Here is a 24364-nt window from a genome sequence, read left to right as displayed (position 1 = left end):
AGTAAGCATGGGAACCAGTAGGAATTTCAGATTGTGTAAGTGCTGTGAAAAAATAAAACTAGGTAAGAAGATAGAGAGTGACGTGGGTTGGTGGAGGGCCAGGGTGGCTAGGAGAGGCCTCTGAGCTGAGGACACGGTATCTGAGTTGAATGTGAATGAGCTAGAGAGGTGAAGATCTAGGGAAAGAGCATTCCAGAGAGGGAAAAACTAGATACTTTTAAAGAAATAGGATTGTATGAGAGAGATTGATTTACTGTTTATTACACTACTACGTCATTGTTCTTTCCCTGCTTTACCATAAATTATAAACGTATTTCTATGTTGGCACCTTGTCTCTTTCAGTCCTTTAATAGCTGCATATTATTCCATAATATTCATATACTATTACTTAGCTAATCATTTCCCTGTTGAGGGACATTTAGGTTGTTTCAAGTTTGGAGCTACTGCAAACATGCTGGAAAGGATAGCTTTTCACCCTTGGGCATAGAAAACATTCCCAGGAGTTGGGACTGCTGCATCAGGGTCCATTCACGTGGATGTGTTTTCACCCACTAAACCCTGGGACCTTCATTTGGCCTTGTGTTCAGAAGTATAAAAGAGAAAAAGATTTTTTAAAAGATAAAAAAGATTGGCTTCTCTCTCTGAGGCCACCCGCACTTTTAACTTTTTCCCAATGTTTCAGCGTGTCTCTCTCCCTGAAGTAGCCCACACTCCCCTTTCTCTGAGTGTGCACTTTCTTTCTTCAAATAAAACTTAAACCTTTCAAGGCGCCTGTCCTCCTTGAGGTCGCCTGCACATTTTCTCTCGTTTAGCAACCAACTTTACATGAAACATTTACTCTGCTTCAAAAAAAAAAAGATAAAAAGATTTAAAAAACAAACAAAATACTGTGCAGTTGACTAAAAGTTACAAATGCTGAGACCCTGATTAAATTTAAAGGTTGAATAGCTAAGGGAGGAGAGGAAAACCACATAGAACAAGAGTAACTACTAGGAATGCCAGGTGGTGGAATTTGCACTGGGCAATGGGAATGATGTGTCGTAAAATGCCTCAGACCATGAATAAGCATAGCTTTCCAAAGTAAAGCTGTTGTTAAGCTAACCCCGTGTGCACATTCACAAAAAATAGCAGGATGTCCTTGAAAAAACTCTCTTAAAGTTGATCATCCTGTGTCTCAACAGCCCTAGATGAGTATAGAAGGGCAGTGTCCTCCTAAACTCCGTATTGATTCACCCGTTCATTCATTAAACACTTACTAAGCATGTTTTCTATGCAAGGCGTTCTATTGGGCATTGGGAACATAAAGAAGTTGAAGAAAAGCCCCTGACCTCGAGTTGCTCAGTTTTAGCACGACAGTAATTATCAAGAAGAGCTTCTCACTTTCCTGCTGGAGCAGTGCCTCAACCCTGGCAGGTCAAAGCATTTGAAAATCAATGGAGTGGATTCTTGCCTGAATATCCATAATTATTCTATTCAGGGACAGGGAAGTTAATGACATCTACTGCTTTTCTCATCTGCAGGCTTAGCCGTTTCTGTCCTTGTCCCTAGAAAAAGTACCAGGCACAAAGAAACACTACTAATTTAATTAGAGGTGAAGAACTAACCTATCAGCATGATCATATGTAGCCCTTTGGGGGATATATCTTGAGGTATGGCATCCTACAGTGAAATAGTGAAGCAGCTTCACTATTTGAGTAAGCTGCTTGCGTTGACATTTTCTTAGGAGCAGGTTATGGGGTGCAAACCTTGAGTGAGAAGGTGCTTTACTTTAGACACACTGTATTTTATTTTTGTTGTGAGTGTAAGATAAAAATATTAACTAATTCAAGAGTAAAGCAGATTTCCCATATATGAAGGTCTGATTTTTATGTCAATTGTTAAGATGTTTCTGTAAATCTGAGGACGATCATTTGAAAGTGGGACACTCTTAGGAAAGATTCTATTGGGTCTTCAGAGAACTATATTAATAAGCTGTAACCAGAACTTTGTATTAATCAGAGGAATACATTACCTATTATTGGAGGGAAAAATCAATGTCCAGATTCCAGGGATTATAGACCACAGGCCTGAGGAGACACTGAAAGCCAGCTTTGCTATTATAACAGAGGTTTCTTTACAGTTACAGTTGCCTAAGTGTTGTGTATTTTTTAAAGTATCCATAAAATTGCCAGTTTAATGTTAAACACAATTTCAAACCACTTTAGTGTAAGACTTATTTTAATGCATACCTGACAGCTTCGTTTTTGACCTACCTCATTAAGCTGAATTCCCTTTTATCCTTAAAATACAAATATTAAAAAGTAAAATTCACCTCTAAATCGAGATTTGGACCTTAACATAAAGTTAAGAACCATCTTTTCCATGTGTCCAAGCCTTTGCTCTGTAATTCTTAGAAGGTTAGTTGCACTCTGTCTAGACTCCTTGCAGAAAAATCTCGACAATGTTTTTATCTGATTTGGACTCCACATGGGTGAATTACAGGAAAACAACAGATGCTCAGGGCAACGTTATTTTCCTACTTCATGCAGTTGGGTCTAAGTATTTATCTTTGTCTTTCGTTCGTGCTTTTCCCACATTTACCTAAATGCACCCAGTCACGGTGAGATGCAGTCAGTGAAGTACTGCGGTTATACTTACAGCAAATCTGGCCATTCAAAAGAAAACCACTTCATTTAATGGTGCATAAAGAAGCTAGACGCACCAAACTCACCCTAATAGTTGGGTACAGCTGGGTACGTCATGGAATATGGCAATCCTGTTTAATTTGCAAAGCCCTGGACCGGGAGGAGGAAGGGATGGAAAAGTTTGGAAGACTCGTCAAACAGACAGTGAATCGTCAGGGGCTTCCAGTTAATAATGCCCTCTGTTGGCGCTGAGCCTGGACCCGAGCGCCTTACGAGCCACATTGTAGGTTAAGTTATAATGTCTTACGGTTTATTGTCTGTTCTACCAAATGAATACATGAAATGAGAGACGCTCTAAGTTGGGCGTCATAATGTAGGACAAAATCTTGCTCGAGGCGGGGAGAAGAAAGGTGGGAAGAGAATGAACGTAGGGAGACTGTGCGACGGAGAACGCTCAGAGGCCGGTGAAAGGGAAGGAAGGGATGTCCAGTGGTTGAAAGCTTTATCCCCCGTAGAACTGCTGTCGGTTTTCCCTCATCCTGTGCCTCACAGGACAGAGTGGACCGCCGGCGACAGCTGAAAGGCTCTGGATCGGAGGCCCCGCACGGACCGGCGCCAAGACCCAACCCTGCGCTGCCCCACCCGGTGACAGGTGGAGCCGCGAGGGCGACCAGGTCCCCGCCTCTTCGCGCTGCCTGCCGGGAGCCGGAGACCCTTCCGGTTGCTCCGGGCCACGGAACTCCGACTCCCATCGGCCCCCGGGAAAACCGCAACGGGGTCACGCGGGCCCTGTCGGAACTCGTAGTTCCGTCTTTGGCCGTGCTTCATAGCCGGAAGCAGGGACGAACGGAGCCGAGAACTACCGAGGCTCAGGTAAGGGTGGCGGCGAAGGAACAATCTGCGCCGGGCGTGGGGTGGCCGGTGAGGCAGTTGGAGGTGCCTGGGTTGGGTGGGAGGATATCGGCTGGTCCACACGAGCAGGGTTGAGCTGCCGCCGCCGCCACCGTTGTCGCGAGTTCGGAGTGGGGACTGGAGCTGCTGCCGCAGGGACTCCGGGGACTCTGTCGCTATCCCCCAGCCCTTCTGCCTCCCACTTCCCGGGGTCAGCGCGGCCTGCTCCTCCCCGGCTTGTTGCCTCCTCCTCCATTTCCCGCCCTCTCTTCATCACACACGCGCCCCCCCACCCCACCCCCGATCGTGGATCCGGGCAGCAGCGGCGGGAGCAGCAGCGGCGGGAGCAGCAGCGACTCAGCGCCCGACTGCTGGGACCAGGCGGACATGGAAGCCCCCGGTTCGGGCCCGTGCAGCGGCGCCGGCGGCTCCTTGGCGGCGGCGGCCGCCGAGGCCCAGCGTGAGCACCTCAGCGCGGCCTTCAGCCGGCAGCTCAACGTCAATGCCAAGCCCTTCGTGCCCAACGTCCACGCCGCCGAGTTCGTGCCGTCCTTCCTGCGTGGCCCGGCCCAGCCGTCGCCACCCCCGGCTGGCGCTGCGCCGGCGCCCACCACCACGGAGCCGACAGTGGCGCGGGAGGCCCTTCGGGTAAAGGGGCCGGGACGCGGGAGCAGCCGAGCGGGAGGCCGGAGCCCACCTTGGTTTGGTGGGGGGACGGGTCTGCGGCTTGCCCCGCAGGGCGGGGAACGCGCGGCCTCGAGGCCCGGCGGCACGTGGGGCGCTGACAGCGGCGCCGGGCGCGGGCAGCCCTGGGTGGGGCGGCCCGGGCGCAGCGGAGGGCCTGGAGGAGCGGTAGCCGCGTGTCGGCGACACGGGAGGGATCTAGAGCCCGTCCCTTCCCCGGGGACCGCAGCTACCCACTAGAACTGAGAACCATATGGGACGGAGAGGGGACCGCGGCCATCAGTGCCACGAGGCCCAGACGTGGGACAGATGGAACCAGGAGGTGGGTGGACGTTGAGCGAGCCAGACCCGAGGAGCTGGGAGGACGAGCGCCCGAGTTTTCCCTTCACCACCTTATGCCTAGGCGAGAGAGCGTCTCTTGCTCCAACTTCTATTTTTGAAACTGTAATTAACGTTTTGGGTATCTGGCACTGAAGTGTCCTGAAGGAATCCCAAGATGCATTGCAGTCTTGTGATCCGGCAGAAACTGTTGGCCCTCACTTCAGAGATCTTTTAGTCCTCAGCATTGTGTAAGCTTGTGAAGTTCACAGTGTTAAAAGTAAGAGTTCCTCCCGTAATGTGTATAGGAAACTACATTGATTTGTTTTCCCTTTTTCTTAAGTGGGACTTCTCGCCTTAATGACACGTTTAGAATTTTAAACGTGTCAAAATCGGATACCTTATTCAGGCTGCTTGGTATTGTAAGTCACTCTTTATTTTCACGTGTCAGTAATTAGTCTGTTCAGATACTTGGTATTATAGCTTAATAGTTCTCACGTGCCATTCTGACCATAGCTAGTAGAATGTTTTGTGTGGTTTCAAGTCAGGTTTGGTCTTTAAAAAGCTTTCTGTATTTCGGGGCTGCTTAAGTGATAGGATGACAGGCTTTCGGGTACTGATCTTCTGGGAATGTCCAATGAGTGAAGTTAACTATTCTCCCCTGTATAAAAAAGTGCTTATTTTAGGAACTGTCAATATTGGCTTAAAGAGAGAAAGGAATGTACCTTGGTGAGCCAGGGTATTGGAGAACCAGATCACAGATGTTCTTGGCAATTTGTGAGAATAGATTGTTGATTTCTCTTTGAAGTTCCACGTTGTATTTCCTAGGTAAATGGACATCATGAAAGTGCTCTGGGACTTTAGCTTCTTCAGAAACTTGCTACAGTTTTCTGTGTAGAGGCAGAGAGTTTGGAGAAGTACTTCTGTGAAGTAAGTACATATGTGAGCACAGTTTGAATTTGGTTGTTTGATTTTACTTGATGTTTTGCCTTTGAACAAGAAAGCTTAGCTTTTATTTCTTTGCTTAGATCAAGCCATCTGGCCTACTTAAATAAAGTTCACTTACCAACCCCTAAAAGTGCCCGGTTCCCCATACCTTATCATGCAGATTCCTTTTATCCAGCCATTTTCTTGTTTCTTTTTTGGCCGTCCCTCCTCACTCTGGAGCCACCAGCACCACTCTGGCTAGACTTGGAACTCCATTTCCAGCTTGTCCACCCATCAGCCAGTGAGTCAGGAAGGGACAGCCATCCTCAGAGCAGTGATCTGGAGTAGACATTGTTGGGTGACTAGGCTTTACCTGTTAGGTAGAAGAGCTGTCTTTCCTCTTACTGGTATGTGCCAACTTGCTGGTTTATTCTTAATCCTTTTCTCTGTGACACTGTTAGAAGTGGAGATGTAAAAATATGTAAGGAAGCGGTTATAAGAAAAGTACTTTCTTTGTTACTTGGTGGTCAGTTTTTTTCAGTTTTATCAAACTATTTTGGTGTTACTGACTTTGTCAACTGCTTCTACAAAATGCCAGTTCATATTTTAAAAAGTGTCCTCTTTAGGGTTGTCTATTTGGAAAAGAATGGTTTATAAATTGAGGTCCAGAGAGATGTGGGACTGTTGGATTGCATGTTTGAACCCATACAGGTCCATGAAGTACCACCATCATAGCAGAGAACTATGCCTGGAAGAAGCAGAGAAAAAATTGGAAACTTGTCCTTAGAAATTGACAAAGGGGGAGCCATAAAAGTTGCAAGTTTTTTTATAGTGAGGAAATAGACACAAGGGGAGCATGTTTTCTTTGGTTGTTAAGCCCTTGTTGAAATTTGTGGTAGGGTCCCTGTTTTTAAGCTGGATAGGAGGAAGAGCTCTTGAAGGAGGAAGTCTAGAGGTAGAACACTGAATGACTTCTTAAGTGTTCCTGTCCAGGATGAATATCTGTCGTTTCTCCTGAAAATAGGCTAGTTGGGTTTTTCTGGTGGTTCCTTGAGCAACCAGTCACCATAAAAGTTTTTGCACAGTGTCATCCACCTTAAGTAGAATGCTGCTGGGTGGTTATGCCTGTTTCCAGCCTCCCAAGTAAAAACTTGGGATTCAGTGTTGATCTTAGCTCTCTGAAAAAGTAATACAGGTTTCCAACAGAATGATTAAGTAGAATACAAATTAAGTGTAACCAAGTGTAATTCATTTAAGTTCAATTCTCTGTGGATCCAAGTAAATTGACTACGTGATACTCTTTAAAGTAGAGGTCCTGAAATGAATGAAAATGTGGAGGACAAGGGTTCTGTGTAAGAGAACAAACATTTTCTATGCTAGAATGTACTTATTTTGAGTTTCAATTTGCACACAGTTCATTCTTTTTTATTGTTGAATGAGAAGTAAGTTTAGCGATTTAATTCAGGATTACTTGGTGTCTTGGTCCATTTGGGCTGCTGTGTAGTACCGTACCACAGACTGGGTAGCTTGTAAACAACAAAATTTATCCCTCACAGCTCAGGAGGCTGGAAGACCGAGATCAGGGTGCCAGCCTGGTCAGATGAGGGCCTCCTTCCCTCTCTCAGACCAGATTGCTGGCTTCTTGTTCTCACATGGTGGAAGGGGCAAGGGAGCTCCCTGGGGCCTCTTTTATAAAGGAGCTGTTTTGTGAAATGCATTCGTCATGGCTCTGCCGTTATGACTTAAGGCCTCCAGAAAACCTCACCTAAGTCCAATACATGGGGCATTAGAATTTCAACATATGAATTTTTGAGGGGGACACAAAAGTTTTAGAGCATAGAACTTGGACTTGTAGAACATCCAGGCTTCTCTAGTAATGGTGTGGTGTCCTTTCACCATCCCACCCTTAACATCTCTCAGAACTCTGCCAGTAAAAAATGAGTATAGAATAAAACCAGCAGCCCTCAGAGGAGGAACTATCTCCAAAACGTAGCACATAGTATTATGGAATCTGAATTTTAAAGAGGAATGTTCTGTTTCATAGTACTTGGTTTTTGATGGATGTCTTTTTATGGGGAAGGGATTTTCTTCTTTTTTTAGTGACAGAGATATAATCACATATCACAGAATTCACCATTAAGTGTATGCTTCAGTGGTTTTTAGTATATGCACAAAGTTAATGCAACCGTCACTAGTACGTGGTGGCTGCTTGTTAATCACTGAGTAGTCTCAAAAGTGACCTCTTCAGGGTCACCAGAGTAGAGTGCAGAATCTTACGTAATTGTTTTGTTCAGAAGGGCTCTTAGACTTTATTATGATTTTAAGTGATACCTGTTGACTGAGAGATAAGTTTAGACAGAAGATAGATGAGGTTCTTGACTGGATTTTCCTTTTCCCATGAGACTGAAATCTCTACAGTAACAAAGTCTTCAGTGGGACAGTAAGTAAAGTAGGCAGAGAAGGTGAGGGGGAAATACTGTTCCAGGAGTGTTATTTCTTTTCCTACCTCGTTTTCTAGCTAGTTATTTCTTATCTTGACTTAACCAATTATTAGATTTGGGCTCTTATTTCGTGATTTTACATGCTTGCAATGGCTCCAGTGTGAGGATTTAGGGAGTAAGTGAAGGCATTACATGAACCAGTGCTTTCCTTGTGAGCAGCTATTTGAACTGGTAAGAAATTTTGCTTGAGAATAGACCCTCTTTGGAGCAGCTTTTATTTACTTCAGGTTTTGTACATGGCTTTCTTCTGTCCCTTGTTTTTCACCACCTCTGAAATTGTACTGCAAGAAAAGATAGCGATTAAAATTTCTCAGGGCGAGTTAGGGAAGTAGAGTAGATGACAAATTTTAAGCCTTGTTTTGTTTTTGTTTGCTGGGGAGGAAATGTCTTAGAGTGTTAAAATATTACTGTTTTTCTAGTCGAAGAGAAAGGAATGAAAAGGATTCAATAGTCTTTTTTGGTGAGTTGGCAGTATTAGAATGGAATTTTTTGAGATGTAAGTCTGGTTTCTGCTCAGAATGATGTATAGCAATTAATGAACAAACATGTTTGTGTTTACAGAACGCAGGATACTGTGCTGGGCACTTGAAGTGACACCACAAGATGAATTAATCGTAGTCCTGGAGTCTAGAAAGGGGTCAGACCCCCAATTTACTCTAATGGAAGACATAACATGCTTGAGAGGGTTTCAAAGCTGAGCAGAGGAGTTGTTCATAGGTGCCCTTTGTAACTCATTTCAATCTTATCCTAATCATAAACCTAGAGATACATTTTCTGGTACTCTTCTTTGTTAATACCATAGTGTTTTTTAAGTTCAGATATAATTCACATAAAATTTACATTTCTTGTGTTTTGGTGTTTTATTTCAGCTTGCTAGGAAATTGCTAGAGTAGAGCATCAGTTACCTTTTTACACTGCTTGGTGCTCATACCTAACAGTGAGTTACTGCCATTATGAAATTTTGATTGAGAATAGACCCTCTTTGGAGCAGCTTTTATTTACTGGTATGTCTACTGGGCATGTTAATTAAGAATTTCATCATTAAATTCACAGTTCTTAAATTATTGGGCAGCAAGAATATGGCCACTAGGTGAAAGTTCTTGATTATTCTGACATCCTTAGGCTTCCTTTTAAGCTGTCGTTTGTTGATTCATACCAAAGCTTCTTAAAAGTGGTGTCCTTGTTTTCAGTAGATTTTAACAAAGCAGGCTAGGCTGTAGGTGTATTTTTTTCCTAAGTGACTTTGTTTTAGGAAATCTAGTTGTCACAGTACTCCAAGTTGAGCCAGTTCCCCATCATAATTCTGCTTTCTAGGTGAGAGAAACAGTAAGGATTTCTTGAGCATCTTTCACCAGCCTAACCTAAGAGTGGTTACACGCAATCCAAACCACATTCCAACCAGGTAATTGTAAGCCACTCGCCTTGAAACAAGCAGAAAGTGCATGCCTTAGAATGCTGTTGGGGCAATTTCTGCATTGACCGTTTCTATAGAACCACAGTGGGCCACTGTACTACTCAGTGGTGTGTCCAGCTCCTTTGGATGGTTGGTTGTCTGCAAAGTATTTTAAGTTCACCTACAGTATTTTTTAAGTAAATGGGGTATAAATTATAAATAAACCTATGTTTTACGGTTGTTTGAAAAACATAGTGGATCTTAGTTACTCTACAGAAAGCCCACTCAGGTGGATGTGTGTCATTGCTTTTAGTGAATGAATAGTTCGTAGAATGTTAGGGCTGGAAGTGACCCTGGAAGTAGTACAGTCTTTTCAGAGAAACAAACTGAAGCCTACAGATACTCAGTGACTCCGATTCAGCAACAGTGGAGTCTGGAATCTTTTAGCCAACTGCTAGCTTAGTGCCCTTTCCATTATACCGTGCTGTTGACTGGGGAGAAGGGCATCCCTGGGGCTAACATCTTGACCACCAACCAGCATGGATTTCCTGAGAGAGGCCCTAGAATTTGCCTTTCTTGCGTTTATTCTTCAAAAGTTTTGTTAATATGGGGCTTTGAAAAGCTTGTAATAATAAACTTATTGAGCAGTTACTTGCTTCATATGCTTTTATCTTCACAACAATCTCTTGAGGTTATTGAGGTTATGTTGAGTCCTTTTATAGATAAGAAAATTAAGGCTCAGAAAAGCTAAATAAATGAGGTGACATCTCCTAGTAAGTGGAGGAGCCAGGGTTAAACTCTATGTCTGATTTCAAAGTTTATTCTAGTAATAGTAACTCAGCTAGTCTTCTCCCTGTTATTTGCTATGAAAAGGTCTTTTTGGCTGAGACACTTTTTCAGAAACCATGTCTGTGAGATTGTGGCCTATGGCACCACCTCCCTGTTCTGTCTCAGTAGTAGCAGGATGACATTGTGATAAGTAGGCAATGCCCTACTTTGAAATTACTTCTTCCTACATTTTAGGAAATAATGTGAGATAATTTGAAACAGCTCTCTTCACCGCTATAGCATTGTACCTTTTTATTTTGAGAGCATAGGTAGTTAAGGCAAAACCATGGACATTTCATGTGTTGTGTGGGCGTTTGGCTGTGATGTCTGCCTTTACTGGTTTTCAGTATTGTCTGTGGGAGAGAAATACCTCAGGCAGGCAGATTTGGTTGGGAGTGTATGGTCATCTGGGTGCTAGAGAATTTTTAGTTCCTTATGCAAATTGTACTTCAGCATCTCTTCAGTATTGTTTCTCTAACCCCTTCTTGGAAAACTGACACATACAAAGTTGTTTTCAGTCTATTGAACCCTGATGGAAATGCAGTAAATATATAGGTGGACTGCTACAGATGGTGAGAAAACTGAAGTGATAAGACTATAAGGAACTAGTGACCTATGAAAACCAAAAGAAACGGCTACAGTCCAGGCACAATGAATTACATACTTAACCGGTATGTACACCGTTTCAACCTGTGGAGACTTTACAGGAGGTGGGAAAAGGCTCTGTATTTCAGAAAACCACAGTCATTCTGGAAGTTTCTAATGTCTTAGGAAACCAGAACTGAGATCTGTGTGTAGGTGTGCTTACAGCTGCAAGAAGGGTCCTACCCTAGAGGAGCTCAGAAGAGCCATCCTAAGCTGGGTAATGGGGTGGGCAGGGTGGTGGGATAAAAGTGGAAAGTTTTGTATTACAATTGAGGAGAATCCTTAAGGGGATCTAGAACTGTGCACTTATGGCTCTTTAATTAAAACTAAATGTTTCAATTTAAAAGTCAGTTCCTTGTTCACAGCCACCTTCAAGTGCCTAATAGCCACATGTGGCTAAGTGACGGTCATATCACCGCACAGAAACAGAACATTTCCATGATTGCAGAAGCTTGTATTGGACAGAATTTTGTCACACAGTTTCTTACTTCAGTGTAGTGTAAGACACTTGTGACGTTTGCGACAGCACTGAAGTTTTTATTCATTAATAGTGAACACCATTTAGCTAACAGGACTAAGAAATTTAAGTAGGATGACTTTTACATATTGTTGTTTTGTGTGTAAAGAGATGAAAGATTAGTTTTATATATCTAAAGCAGTACACACTTAAATTGCTGATTTATGGACTATGTGGATTAAGCACCTTAAGAATTGGCCAGACGTTATATTTAAAATATAACTTGAACTGAAACCTGGCTTTCACAGCCCACCACTAGTGTGGCCTTCACATGAACTGGCCAAGTAAGAGTCTCTGTGTTAAAGTCCTTTGATCCATAATCAAATCTTAAAAAAAAAATTTGTGTTTTTAAAAATTGAGGTGAAATCCATATGACATGAAATTAGCCATTTGAAAGTGAACAGTTCGGTGGCATTTGGTATATTCGCAGCGTTGTGCAGCTTACTACCTCAAGGTTCCAGATGTTCTCATCGCCTCCAAAGGAAATCATACTCTTTAGCAGTCATTTAATACTCCCCTTTTCCCAGCTTTTGGCAACCACCAATCTACTTTCTGAGTGTATGAATTTACCTATTCTGAATATTTCATGTGAATGGAATTGTACATGTGATCTTTTGTGTCTGGCTTATTGCACCATTATCAACTTTTAACTAAGAGTTTTAAGACTCACAGTATCGTCTGTGTTAAACCATAGTCAGTTCTGTTGCCTGACTGTCTTTTGGTAAACACTTTCACTTCTTGTTTTAAAACTTTTGGTAATGTACCTTGTATCACAGCCAGTTCATTAATCTTCCTTTATCATCAACTATAGCATTAGTTTCTTTTAATTTGAGGTATGGCAGTTTTATAAACTAGTACACTTCTGATAAACTTTCCCACCTAATTAGAATTGTTCTTTTTTGAACGAGGGTGTGCTCCTGATGAGGATGTATCTTCTGAACATGGAGATACCATTAGAAAATATGAAACTGTTTTCATTCCTTGGGAGGTTTACTAACTTCTGCTCGACTAGCAGATATGAAGCATGCAGGACTTGAAAATCAAGCCCTTAATGGGTATGTTTGCCAGCCATGAATAAGTAACTTTGGACCTGGTAGAATTCTAAGCCTATGCGCATTAGTAGCCAGTAAATCTGGATGTGATGTATATTATGAATAATAGGAGTAGAATGAGAAAGGGTTGGAGATGTGTGTGAATGCATATGTGTGTGAGAGAAGAGACGGGTACAAATACACTGATAAGTTTAAATGTAAAGAACGTGTTGCTGTATCTGATTTTTCTGGTTCATTGTTCCAAAAACATCAGTTCGCAGATGTTGCTACCATTGTCATTTGAATTGTAATGTGATCCGTGGTCTGAATGCAAGGATAAGCTCTTTTTCTTCCATCCTGGGGAAACTACTGTCAGCTTCTTATTTTGAGGCCCTTTAATGTCATCATTACGTGTATATTAATAACTTAATTGCTGTTTGTACTTGACCCTGTCTCTGCCTCTGTAAGCTGTACAAACTGAAGACAAATGTGTTATAAATGTAGGGTGTTTTGAAAAATAAAACCATGAGCAGTTATTATGCTGCATTATGCAGCCATGATGTCACTGTCCTGAGAGGTGCCTTACAGCCTTAGGCATGTATTGTGTATTTGTAAATCTAAGACTTGGTTGTAGAACAGGTGTTGAGGTGTGTGTACTGTTCGGTCTTATAATGCCCATTTGCAGTTTGGGATGTCTTATAAGTGATGAGAGAGCCCCCATACTGATTGTCTCAGTCTTCCTTGCCTTAAAATGCTTGACCATCCTAACTGTGTCATCACTTACTCAGTTTACTTTTACTGAGGGATTTTCAGCAAGGGCTGTCTGAGGAAGGGCAAGGTGGCATTTGTGTAACTTGGAGAAGCCCATTCTAATATGTCAGAATGTTAGGTAAGTTACCGCTTACTTCATAGGGTTGGGGGGGTGGTTAAATAAGATAGCAATCAGCACATGAGGGCTCAATAAACATTTAAGTGGATTTAGGGTAACTTGCCACAACCTCCAACCCTGCCTCCAGCACTGTGTGGATTTGTGAGTGTTTCTATCCCTGTCTGCACCCATAATAGATGTGCAGTATATGTTAGTTGATAGAATTGAACTGACGGCTCATTACATATTAGGGAGTGGGGAGTCACTTGTTGAATATCTCCTAGGTGCGAGGAGTTCTTTAATTGATACTAAACAGATGTGTACTCTCATTCAGTGCTCTGAGCAATCCTGTCAGGCAGATGGCATGTCATTTCCATGATTCAGTGAAATAATTGCCTCTCACAACTTGTACATGACACTCTAGGCTTTAAAACCAGGAGTCAGCCCAGTGCTGGCCTCTCAGCACCAGCGTCTGCTGCCTCCTCCATCCTGAGGTTGGCACGTCCGCCTGATCACCTAGCACTGCCTGACTTTCTCTGGAAGTTGAGTGATTTTTCCTTACTATACCTGTAAACTTTTCTTTGAAATAGGAAGTGAAAAAAAGTCTTTTGTGAAGTACAATTCCTGTTTCTTCCAAACCTAGTTCAAATGCTTTTTCCATTTCTGTTAACATCCTGCTAATCGCGTAGGTTGGGGTGTCTTAGACCGTTCACTCTTCCTTCCTGCACCTGTCCGGTGTCACCCCTGTTACCTCTGCGCTTAGCCTCTCCTCTCCAGCTGCACTGCGCCGCGGTGGAAGCCATGCTGTTGTTGCTGGCTGAGGTGTCTTTCCGTTCAAAGGTCATCCAAATACCACTGTGTGGGATCATCAGCAGTGACACTAAGCATATCACTTCTCAAGAGATCTTGGTTGCCCTTTACCTTTCAGGGTCAAGAAACTCCTTTCTTCACTAGTGCACGTTATAGAAGATTGGGCCGAAAACTTTTCTTGACTTACAGGTCTTAATACTTTCCGTGGAGTGATTTTAAATATGACTTTGACAGATTATCAATTCAGTGTTTATTGGTGTGCGGGATTCCTGTGACTTCAAATTCTTCAGTGTCTTTTTTGCATCTTGGAGATTCTTTAAAGCAAGGGCACTTTCATACCAGAGTATCATTAGGCTTTCAGATATAAAAAGAAACTTAAACATGTAAGTATCAGTATATATTTCTCATACATCTCTTTCAGTGATATCAAAGTAGATTTTCAGTGTGACAATTGTGGAAACTGGATTGTTGCTTGATCTTACAATTCTAATAGAGGGACAAAACCAGTGTCATTTTAATCATCTTTTCTGAGATGTTTGTTATAAGGGCCCGTACACATTTCAGGGACTTTATACGAATGTCCTTTTAACTTCATTGGTATCAAATAGAATTTATTCAAGGATCTTGATGATAAAACATGTATGATTATAGAATTTTTAAAAGGGCTAATCACAGCCTTCTTTGACTACAGCTACCAAGAGAAACTAGAGAAGTAATGTGTCTTCGTTGAGCAAAATCTTCCTAATCTGATCTGTGTATGCTGCCGATTACTCTTTAAATATCTGTGATAGAAAAGTTTTTGAAGCAAAATATGAGAATAAGCATACTTTTATGAGTACATTTCAGTTACTAAAAGGTTTGAAAATTGGCTGTGATTGGCAGGTTTTTAGAAGTAGGTTAAACAGATTTGTAGTTCGAAACCTGAGTTAGTTGCCATTAGTTAGGTCTGGGTTATTGAGATTTTTGTTGGATTATTGAACTTACGTTTTTACTGTATTTTAGAACATAAATAAAATAGATGTATAGTTCCAATTTTTAATATAACTTATTTCTATTAAATAGCACCTGTGGAACCTTCTGAAGAGGAACAATTGTTGTGTGTAGGTAAGCATCTATAATATGACTCTTTGAATATCTGACTGAGAAAACATTTAAGTTGTCTGTAGTATATAGAGCTAGATATTGTTTTGTAAATGTATATTATATCTCAATTTCTTGTCTAGGTTCAAATTCAGCTGTTAGCATGGAACTTTCAGAAACTGTTGGTAAGAAAATTTCTGACCATATTAATACAGTATTATGAAACTCTTTCACTCTCAAGATTTAAGGTGCAAATGTAAGTGTTATGATTATTGTAATCCCTACAGTTAACACTGGCATTGAATCTTTGTGTTTGGATTAACCATGCTGTGATAAATTTAGTAGTTGTCAATATAGAGGAATTGGGTGGAAGAATGCTAGTCAGTTTAAATAGTTATACTTGTTCCATTTACTTTGTGAGAAATTCCTTCCTTTATGTAACTTTGTTAATTTGAAGGGTTTTATATTTCCAAAAAGTTGATACCAAAGATATTACTTGTAGAGGGAAAAGAAAGGAGCCCCTAAATCCTGTGTTCTGGTTTTAAACTTTCCCTTTTTTCCACTGTCAGGGCATTTTGACGCTGGAGTTACTGGGCTGTTACGAATGATACATCTCCTGTTCACATTTTGTTTGTCCTTATGAAATGGAGCTTTATAAAGATAGCAATCTCTTGTAGTCTCTGAGTCAGAGCCCTGATGTCAGCAGTGAGGCCAGCTTGAAAGCTATTATCCATTTCTGTTGTGAAAGATACTTTCCTATGTGTCACTAGACATTGGAAACTGGAACTAAATATGCAAAGTTCTATTTGTTGTTTGAAAGCATCTGTGTTTTAAAGTATAGACTCTAAATTTTTTTACCAGAATACTGAGTTAAAATACCTTATTTCAGTAGAAAATGGGGAGACAGAAATGTCCCCAGAAGAATCACGGGAGCACAAAGAAGAAATCAGTGAAGCAGAGCCAGTGGGTGGCTCCTTGGGAGGTGGAAGGCCCCCAGAGGAAGGTGCCCAGGAGATGATGGAGGAGGAAGAGGAGATACCAAAACCCAAATCTGTGGTTGCACCACCAGGTGCTCCTAAGAAGGAACATGTAAATGTTGTATTCATTGGGCATGTAGGTAAGTTGGGTTCACAGCAATAAGAAATGACCAGAATTACTGTGTACAACAAACAGAACATCTTACTTGGCTACTTGGAGATGTTTAGTGAAACTGGAATTGATCTAAATGTCTTGACTTTTAACTTGATTTTTTAGCTGGCAAAAAAGTGGCAGCACTTTGTTCTTGAAGGTTGGGCTGATGAACAGTTGTATAATGGAATAGAAGCTGGAAGAAAATAAGCTACAGTATATTTGTATGATGCATAATTGGTCTCTAGACCACTGATGATGGCTCAGCATATTATGACATTTATTAATTAACAGTCTAGAAAATGTGCCTATTTTTTTGTGTGAACTTCAGTTATTCTGTTAACTTTTTAGGATTCACTTTACTACATAGTTTGATTTTGCGTAATGTAAGAAATTAATTGGAGTGAGTTGTGGATGCTAGTCAGGTTGCTGGTTTAGCACAAAACAAAACCCTATTTTATTTATTCAGGTGTTCTCTGACTTACTCCCAAAATTGTGAAAGGAAAATACAGGATTATGTGTCCTTTTTTCTTCTCTTTGTCTCTGGCTTCCCCTCCTTTTTCAGTAGCGAGCCCCCTTTTGAAATTTGTAAAGGCACAACTGTATCTGCTAAGAGTGAAAGGCAGGCTGACCACCTAAATGGAGCTCTCAGTCCTGGTCTGCTCTTGCTGTCCACTGAGGCTCCGCTGGGGTAATTTATATTCTGTTGTTGCTGTGCTCTAAGCTAACGGTCAGGGAGGAATCTGTCCAAAAATTCATTTGTTTATCAGTAAAGCAGTTCTCAGTCATTGTTGAGCTGCCAGGGATCTTAGCAGCTTCATTTTACAAAGAAGAAGGTAACTAGCCAGAGCGTGTGCCCCAAATTCCTATCATTTCAGTTGCTGTTGCAAGATGTAATTATATCAGCTAAATGATGCCTTCAGTTGTTGGTGTATTTAATTGTTGGTATTTGGGGTTTTTGTCTTTTACACCTGGTTTACACATTGTTGATGATTACTTTTAGATGCTGGCAAGTCAACCATTGGAGGACAAATAATGTAAGTGTTTTCTGTGAAATAATAGAGTGAATTTAATGGAATGTTTTGGGCATTGCAAACATTCACACAAAGGAGATAAAACAGGTTACCCCAACTTAAGAAAAATTAATAATAAAATGACATTACTTGTAGGGAAAGCTGATGTTAAGTAATTTTTGCAGTATGATCGTTGTTAGTATTTTCTGATGGAATTTAGGTCTTCTCTAAAATCTTCTGTCATCACCACCAGGAACATAAATGTATTTATGAAAGCTGTCTCTTAGATTTTTCTATAAAAAGTAATACAGAATCCTAGATTATAGGAAATGTCAGTCTGCTTTGAATATAATTTTCTTGGGAGTAATGAAAAGCAGTTCTTGAATTAGGTGCATGGGGGAAAGATTTTTCTAATCCATCAACTCCTTAAATTTATAATCAAAGATAGGTGGTTGGCTAACATGCTGAGATTAGAAGATATGAAAACACCGTGGTTGACCTTTAGTAATGTATTCTAATATTGAAAATCTTTTTAATTAAAAGGCTTTTCTTTTTTTAATTGAAGTATCATTGATATACAGTCTTTTAGTTTCAAATATACAACACAGTGGTTCAACAGTTACACATATTATTAAATCCTCACCCCTCTAGTGTGATTACTGTCAATCAACGTAGAAAAATGTTACATAATCATTGATTATGTTCTCCATGCTGTACTATTCTGACCAAATTATATTGTGATTGTGAGTTATTGTATCCTTTTATCCCCCTCAGCCTCATTCCCCACCAGCTTGGTAACCGCTAGTCACTTCTCAGTGTCTGAGTCTACTGCTGTTTTGTTCCTTCTGTTTTGCTTTGTTTTTATATTCCACAAATAAGTGAAATCATACAGTATTTGTCTTTGTCTGGCTTGTTTCCCTGAGCATAATACCTTCGAGATCCATCCATGTTGTTGGAAATGGCAGTATTTCTTTTCTTTCTATGGCTGAATAATATTCCATTATGTATATGTACCACATCTTCTTTATCCTATAGATAAATTTATCTATCCTTTATTCTATTTAAATTTATCTATCTTTTATTTTATTGATGGACACTTAGGTTGCTTCCGTACCTTGGTTATTGCAAATAGTGCAGCAGTAAACATAGGGGTGCATATGTCTTTCCAAATCAGGGGTTTTGTTTTTTTGGGGGGTATAAATTACTGGGTCAAATGGTATTTCTATTTTCAGTTTTTTGAGGAACCTCCATACTGTTTTCCACAGCAATTGCACCAATTTAAACATTCCCACCAAAGCGTAGGAGGGTTCTCCTTTCTCCACATCCTCACCAGCATTTGTTATTTCTTGTCTTCAGATAGTGGCCATCCTGGCTGCTGTGAGGTGATACTCAGTGTGGTTTTAATTTGCATTTCCCTTATGATTAGTGATGTGGATCTTTGCATGCGCCTGTTGGTCCTTTGGATTTCTTCTTTGGAGAAGTGTCTGTTCATGTCCTTCCCCCAGTTTTTAATTGGGTTATTGTTTTTTTGGTATTGAGGCATATGAGTTCATATATTTTGGATGTTAACACTTTATCATATGGGTCATTTACAAATATATTCTCCCCTACTGTAGGATAAGGCCTTTCATTTTTAATCCCTCCTAAATTAGACCCATTTCTTCTTTTTTTTGTTTTCACAAACCCCATTACAGTCACTGTCCATCAGCATAGTAAGATGTTGTAGAATCACTACTTGTCTTCTCTGTGTTGCACAGCCCTCCCCTTTCCCCCACCCCTCACATTATACATGCTAATCATAATACCCCTTCTTCTTCCCCACCCTTAACCCTCCCTACCCTTCCATTCTCCCCAGTCTCTTTCCCTTTGGTAACTGTTAGTCCATTCTTGGGTTCTGTGATTCTGCTGCTGTTTTGTTCCTTCAGTTTTTCCTTTGTTCTTATAATCCACAGATGAGTGAAATCATTTGGTATTTGTCTTTCTCCGCTTGGCTTATTTCACTGAGCATAATACCCTGGCTTTAGATTTGTGGTTACCAAAGGTTCCAGGTTACTTTCCTTACTATCTAAGAGTCTAACTTAACTCACTTAGTATGCTGTTACAAACACAATCTAAAAGTTCTTTTCTATTTCTCCTCCTTTTTCTTCCTCCTCCATTCTTTATATATTAGGTATCAAATTCTGTACTTTTTGTCTATCCCTTGATTGACATTGGGGATAGTCATTTTAATTTTGCATTTGCCTCGCTATCAGCTGCTCCACCGTCCCTACTGTTGTTTTACTACCTCTGGTGACAGCTACCCAACCCTAGGAACACTTCCATCTATAGCAGTCCCTCCAAAATAGACTGCGGAGATGGTTTGTGGGAGGTAAACTCTCAGCTTTTGCTTACTGGAAATTGTTTAATCCCTCCTTCAAATTTAAATGATAATCTTGCCGGATAAAGTATTCTTGGTTCCAGGCCCTTCTGCTTCATGGCATTAAATACATCATGCCACTCCCTTCTGTCCTGTAAGGTTTCTGCTGAGAAGTCTGATGTTGTTAGCCTGATGGGCTTTCCTTTGTATGTGATCTTATTTCTGCCTCTGGCTGCTTTTAACAGTCTGTCCTTATCCTTGATCTTTCCCATTTTAATTACTATGTGTCTTGGTGTTGTCTTCCTTGGGTCCCTTGTGTTGGGAGATCTGTGGATCTCCATGGCCTGAGAGACTATCTCCTTCCCCAGATTGGGGAAGTTTTCAGCAACTACCTCCTCAAAGACACTTTCTATCCCTTTGTCTCTCTCTTCTTCTTCTGGTGCTCCTATAATGCAAATATTGTTCTGCTTGGATTGGTCACACAGTTCTCTCAATATTCTTTCATTCTTAGAGATTCTTTTTTCTCTCTGTGCCTCAGCTTCTTTGTATTCCTCTTCTCTAGTTTCTATTTCATTCATTGTCTCCTCCACCATATCCAACCTGCTTTTAGTACCCTCCATTGTGCTCTTCAACGATTGGATCTTTGACCTGAATTCATTCCTGAGTTCTTGAATGTCTTTCCATACCTCCATTAGAATGTTGATGATTTTTATTTTGAACTCCCTATCCAGGTAAGGGGTCCAGGGTGGGGGCAAGGGACGTAGGCTACCTCTTGCCGATGTGCTTATTGCTTGTGTTTTCTGTTGGAATTCTTGGATCCCTGATCCTGCACCAGTGGAAAAGGACCTCATCTCGGAGGCTACTACCAGAGACTGCTTCTCTGGGTGCCGTACCCTGTGGAGGGCCAGGCCAACAGAACCCTGGGTGCTTCAACAGGGCTTCCCAGGCTGGGTTCCTTGGGAGGCAGGAGGCCACCTGGCTTTCCAGTGGCTTGGGAGAAGTTCTGCCAGAAATGGCTCCTCAGTGGCACCTGACTGCCAGCGAGGTCACAACTTTCTTGTGCTTATTAGCCTGTTTTTTTCCCAGAGAGGAAGGGACCACACCCTGTTAGGCAGGAAAATAGATATGAGTGGGATGGAAAGAGAATAAGGCCAGGAAAAAGCCCACTAAAAATGACCCAGAGTGGATCAGTTAAAGCTCAAAAAGCCTGGAGCAACTTGACCTGGAATGTTTGAATATTCCCCAGAGAAAGGAGGATATGTCAGCATAGCCCATGGCTTTATTGTGTTAATCATGCAGGCCCAGCTTATTTTTTTGACTTAACCTACATGCTTTTTTTTTTTTCTCCTTTGGCCCTAATCAAGTAGTTTGCAGTCTGGGCAATTAATAATGGCAAGTAAGCCCAGCATAAACAACATAGTCACAGGCAGGAAGGATTTCATCTTAAAAATAAGATTGTGTTTTAATACCCAGGAAGTTGAGAAGATTCTTAACTTACTCTTTAGCAAACAGACAATAACTCGGCCCACCCTGGGGGCAGGGGAAGCAGTCTTGTTTGATATGCTCCCAGACCAAGAAGGCTCAGCTCCCAGGGAGAAATCACAGCAGGAAGTTGCTTGTGTTAAGTTAGTTCTAAGTATTATTCAGAGACCACCTAACAGCTCTGCAACCCCAGCCCTTAGTCACATTCCTGAAGAATCCTTAAAAGGGGGAACCCGCAAGCTCTCAGGGTGCTCCTCTCCCTGAGGTCGCCTGCACTTCCTAAGGGCATAACCTTTTCACTTTAAACTTTCTTTTCAACCTTTCAGGGTGCTGTCTCTCTCTGAAGTTGCCTGCACTTTTTCTGTAAGTAACTTTAAATAAAACTTTTCCTCTGCTTCACTACTGTGTCTCTGCCTTTTGATTCTTTTTTGCGGTGGGGACAAGGACCAAGGAAAATAGACAGTGCTTCCCCAACAACCCCACCCCATCTTCAAGGAATATGCAGGTCACCCTGACTAGAGAGACTTGCAGCTTACCAAAGGTTCCAGGTCCAGCAAAGCCCTGGGCAGGTGCTGAGGACACCACAGAGGAGAGGCTGCTGCCTGATGCACCTACTCCAGGGGTGTTCTGACCAAAGGTGGGTGTGAATGTGCCTAGAATGGAGAGACTGCAAAGAACTGAAAACTAGGCCCACAAGCAAAAGGTGTCAAAGCAGGTGATAATGAACTGGGGGGAGGTCTGCTTGCAAACGCATCCCCACAGGATCCCTTAGCCCTCACCGCTATCCAGCTCACCCCTTGGTAAGGAAGCACATGGGGTGACTGGGTCCTAACCTCTGTGCTCCAGGTGAGCCTGCCCAGCCCCCCACCCACAACTGCAGCAGAGCCCGAGCTGTCCTTTGGCCACCTGAGGAGAAGCTTTGCACTCCCTTGGGCACCACAACGCAGCTGAGTGGGACACTGAGTGGACCTCTCTTCTCTCAGGACTAATGTTATGTCTCCTCCCCATTTGCCTGCCACCGCTCCTTTACTTCACCACAGCCCCACCCCAGAGTCAGCCCCCATCCTCCCACAGGCCCACTCGAACTCGGTCTCCTGCACATGCTTGCCCTCATGGAGACTCCTGCCCAGTGCTGGGCTACCCTCCACAGCGGCTCTCTGGGAAGATCCTCTCACATGTAACTGTATCTGTCTAGGCCTGAGGTGGGGAGGGTGCCCCCCCGAGGTGCTGACCTTGCACGTAATCTTCCCCCACACCCAACCTCTGGGGGGTCACACCTTATCGCAACCAGGAACTGCTCTTGCTCCCAGATCTCAGCTGCGAGCACAGTGCTGTCCCTGCTCCCGTGCCAACCGCACCCACTCCAGATCCTCTGCCTCATCAGGGCCTGTAGTCAGCCCCCTGCCCCTCCTGCTCCCTGTGCCATTTAACCAGGTTGGGTTTACTCTCTATCCACTGATTTTAGGTCCACACCTCAAGACTGAATGTTGCTGGGCAGACACAACTGTGCTGACCGGCCTTGCTTCAAATTCCTAACCACAATTTCCCAGACTTCAGAACTGCCCGGCACAGCTCTCACACGTCGTTTTCTCCCCCTCTCCAAAATGACTACTGAGAGAGGCCCTCCTTGGTATACATCTCCCCCTAACCCACGCCAAGGAGCTTTTCTATTCAGTGAGGAAAATGGAAGCTACCAGGGCCCAAACTACTTATCATGCATCTTCCAAATGGAAATAAAATCACTTCTGCCTGAAATTCTATAGTGACTTCCATTAGTACTTTAAGAAAAGCATTTTAAAAGGCCATGAAAGATCTTCCTTTCTGCTGTCTTTTAATGTCATTTTATCCCACCTTCCTTTTGAAGCCTCTGGCCACAGCTGGCTCTTCTCTGCTCATGAAAACATTAGGCTCGTGTCTGCCTTTGGGCCTTTGCTCCTGTGCCTGCAACGTCCTCAACCCCAGCCGCTGTCCCTGCTCCCAACTCTGGAACTATGGCCATGGCCTCTGTTTTCTATTGTCTCAGAAAGGCTGCCGCTGACCACCTAAATAGCTCCTCCGGTCATGAGTTACACCGCTACCTGAAACTGTTTACAGATAACATCTGTGATAACATCTCTCTCTCCACCACAGCATACACCTCCTAGAGCAGAGACCGTGTCGGCACTTAAAACAGCACCTGGCACTGTAGACCGAGCTGGGGCAGTGTTTGACAAGGTCCAGGCACGAGGAGGAATCCTGAAAACAGAAACCTCATAGCTGGCCCCTGCTAATTCCCGCACTTATTTTTGCAGTTATGATGGTGATTGGGCTCATATATGGGAAATCTTATGTACTTAAGATTATTCATCTTTAGTAAACAACATAAGCCACAATATTGATCAAAGCAGCAATTCCGGAAATGAAAGCAGTGTTATGGGACCAACTGTTCCAGGCATACTGCCACAAATAAGTGAGGTGGAACAACCCAGGCCTCTCTTAAACCTAGATGCAGTTTGTCCTCCCCTTTGTAACAATTCAAACATGACTAACTGGGATTTCTTTAGAATATTGGCAGACAAGGAGTTATTGGAACCTAGGCCATGGAAAAACCCATTCTTCCAAGAAACATATATGAAACAGCAAAGTAATAAAGATTAATAGTCCCCACTGCCCAGGGCCCCACTTATGTTGCTTTTAATATTAGAAGACACCTCTGGTAACGCTCTCATAGAAAGAATTTATGAGCAAAATAAAATTTATATTTACAAATATCCCATATATAAAAGTTTATGATAAATTTATAAAATATTACTATATTAATAGTAAGGTAGTAAGAGCAAATTTAGTGTTCTTATATAAAGGATAAAGAGGACTGACTGCAAGGCCCTGGTGCCTGTAGATGCAGGAGGAAAGGTGTAAACATCTGAAATTGTGGAATGAATATTATAAAAGAATAAGGTGTTTTTGTTGTATTCATAGGAATGTTAAGGAATGGGTGATAGGAGTATCAGCCCTAGATTTTAGATGTAAGCCTCTACCCACGTGTAGGATAGGATTTAATTAATAATATAGTTACACTTAATAACCAAAAGGCATATGGCTTGCATTTTATATAACCTGCTTAAACTTTATATAGCCTTAGACACATATCTAAAAGTCTATATAATCTTACACACTTAAAGTAAAAATCATAGCCCACATGCTTAACCCACACACTGTCTTACGCCATTTTCTGTTTAGCACCTACCACATAGCTTACATGAATTACTAATCACAATAGACTAGGGGA

General features: G+C 42.1%; 1 protein-coding gene across 4 annotated transcripts in view; it reads left to right on the top strand.

The window, feature by feature from the left end:
- The first annotated feature begins 3436 nt into the window (after nucleotides 1-3436).
- LOC130685051 (eukaryotic peptide chain release factor GTP-binding subunit ERF3A-like) overlaps nucleotides 3437-24364 on the top strand; it is a 78344-nt gene continuing 57416 nt past the window's right edge. The window contains exons 1-7 of one of the 4 annotated variants that reach the window (XM_057508235.1): nucleotides 13114-13248; nucleotides 15100-15141; nucleotides 15261-15302; nucleotides 16007-16234; nucleotides 17249-17282; nucleotides 21423-21459; nucleotides 23227-23748. In XM_057508235.1, coding sequence (XP_057364218.1) covers nucleotides 13242-13248; nucleotides 15100-15141; nucleotides 15261-15302; nucleotides 16007-16234; nucleotides 17249-17282; nucleotides 21423-21459; nucleotides 23227-23352 — 516 coding nt within the window. In that variant the 5' untranslated portion in view covers nucleotides 13114-13241 and the 3' untranslated portion in view covers nucleotides 23353-23748. Of the gene's footprint in view, nucleotides 3498-13113; nucleotides 13249-15099; nucleotides 15142-15260; nucleotides 15374-16006; nucleotides 16235-17248; nucleotides 17283-21422; nucleotides 21460-22960; nucleotides 23749-24364 lie in introns of those variants that run through there. The other 3 variants (XM_057508234.1, XM_057508236.1, XM_057508233.1) reach the window with 3 other exon arrangements.

This window comes from Manis pentadactyla, chromosome 10 (genome assembly GCF_030020395.1).
Source record: "Manis pentadactyla isolate mManPen7 chromosome 10, mManPen7.hap1, whole genome shotgun sequence".
Classification (NCBI taxonomy): Eukaryota; Metazoa; Chordata; class Mammalia; order Pholidota; family Manidae; genus Manis; species Manis pentadactyla.
This window is presented reverse-complemented; position numbering and strand designations above follow the sequence as displayed.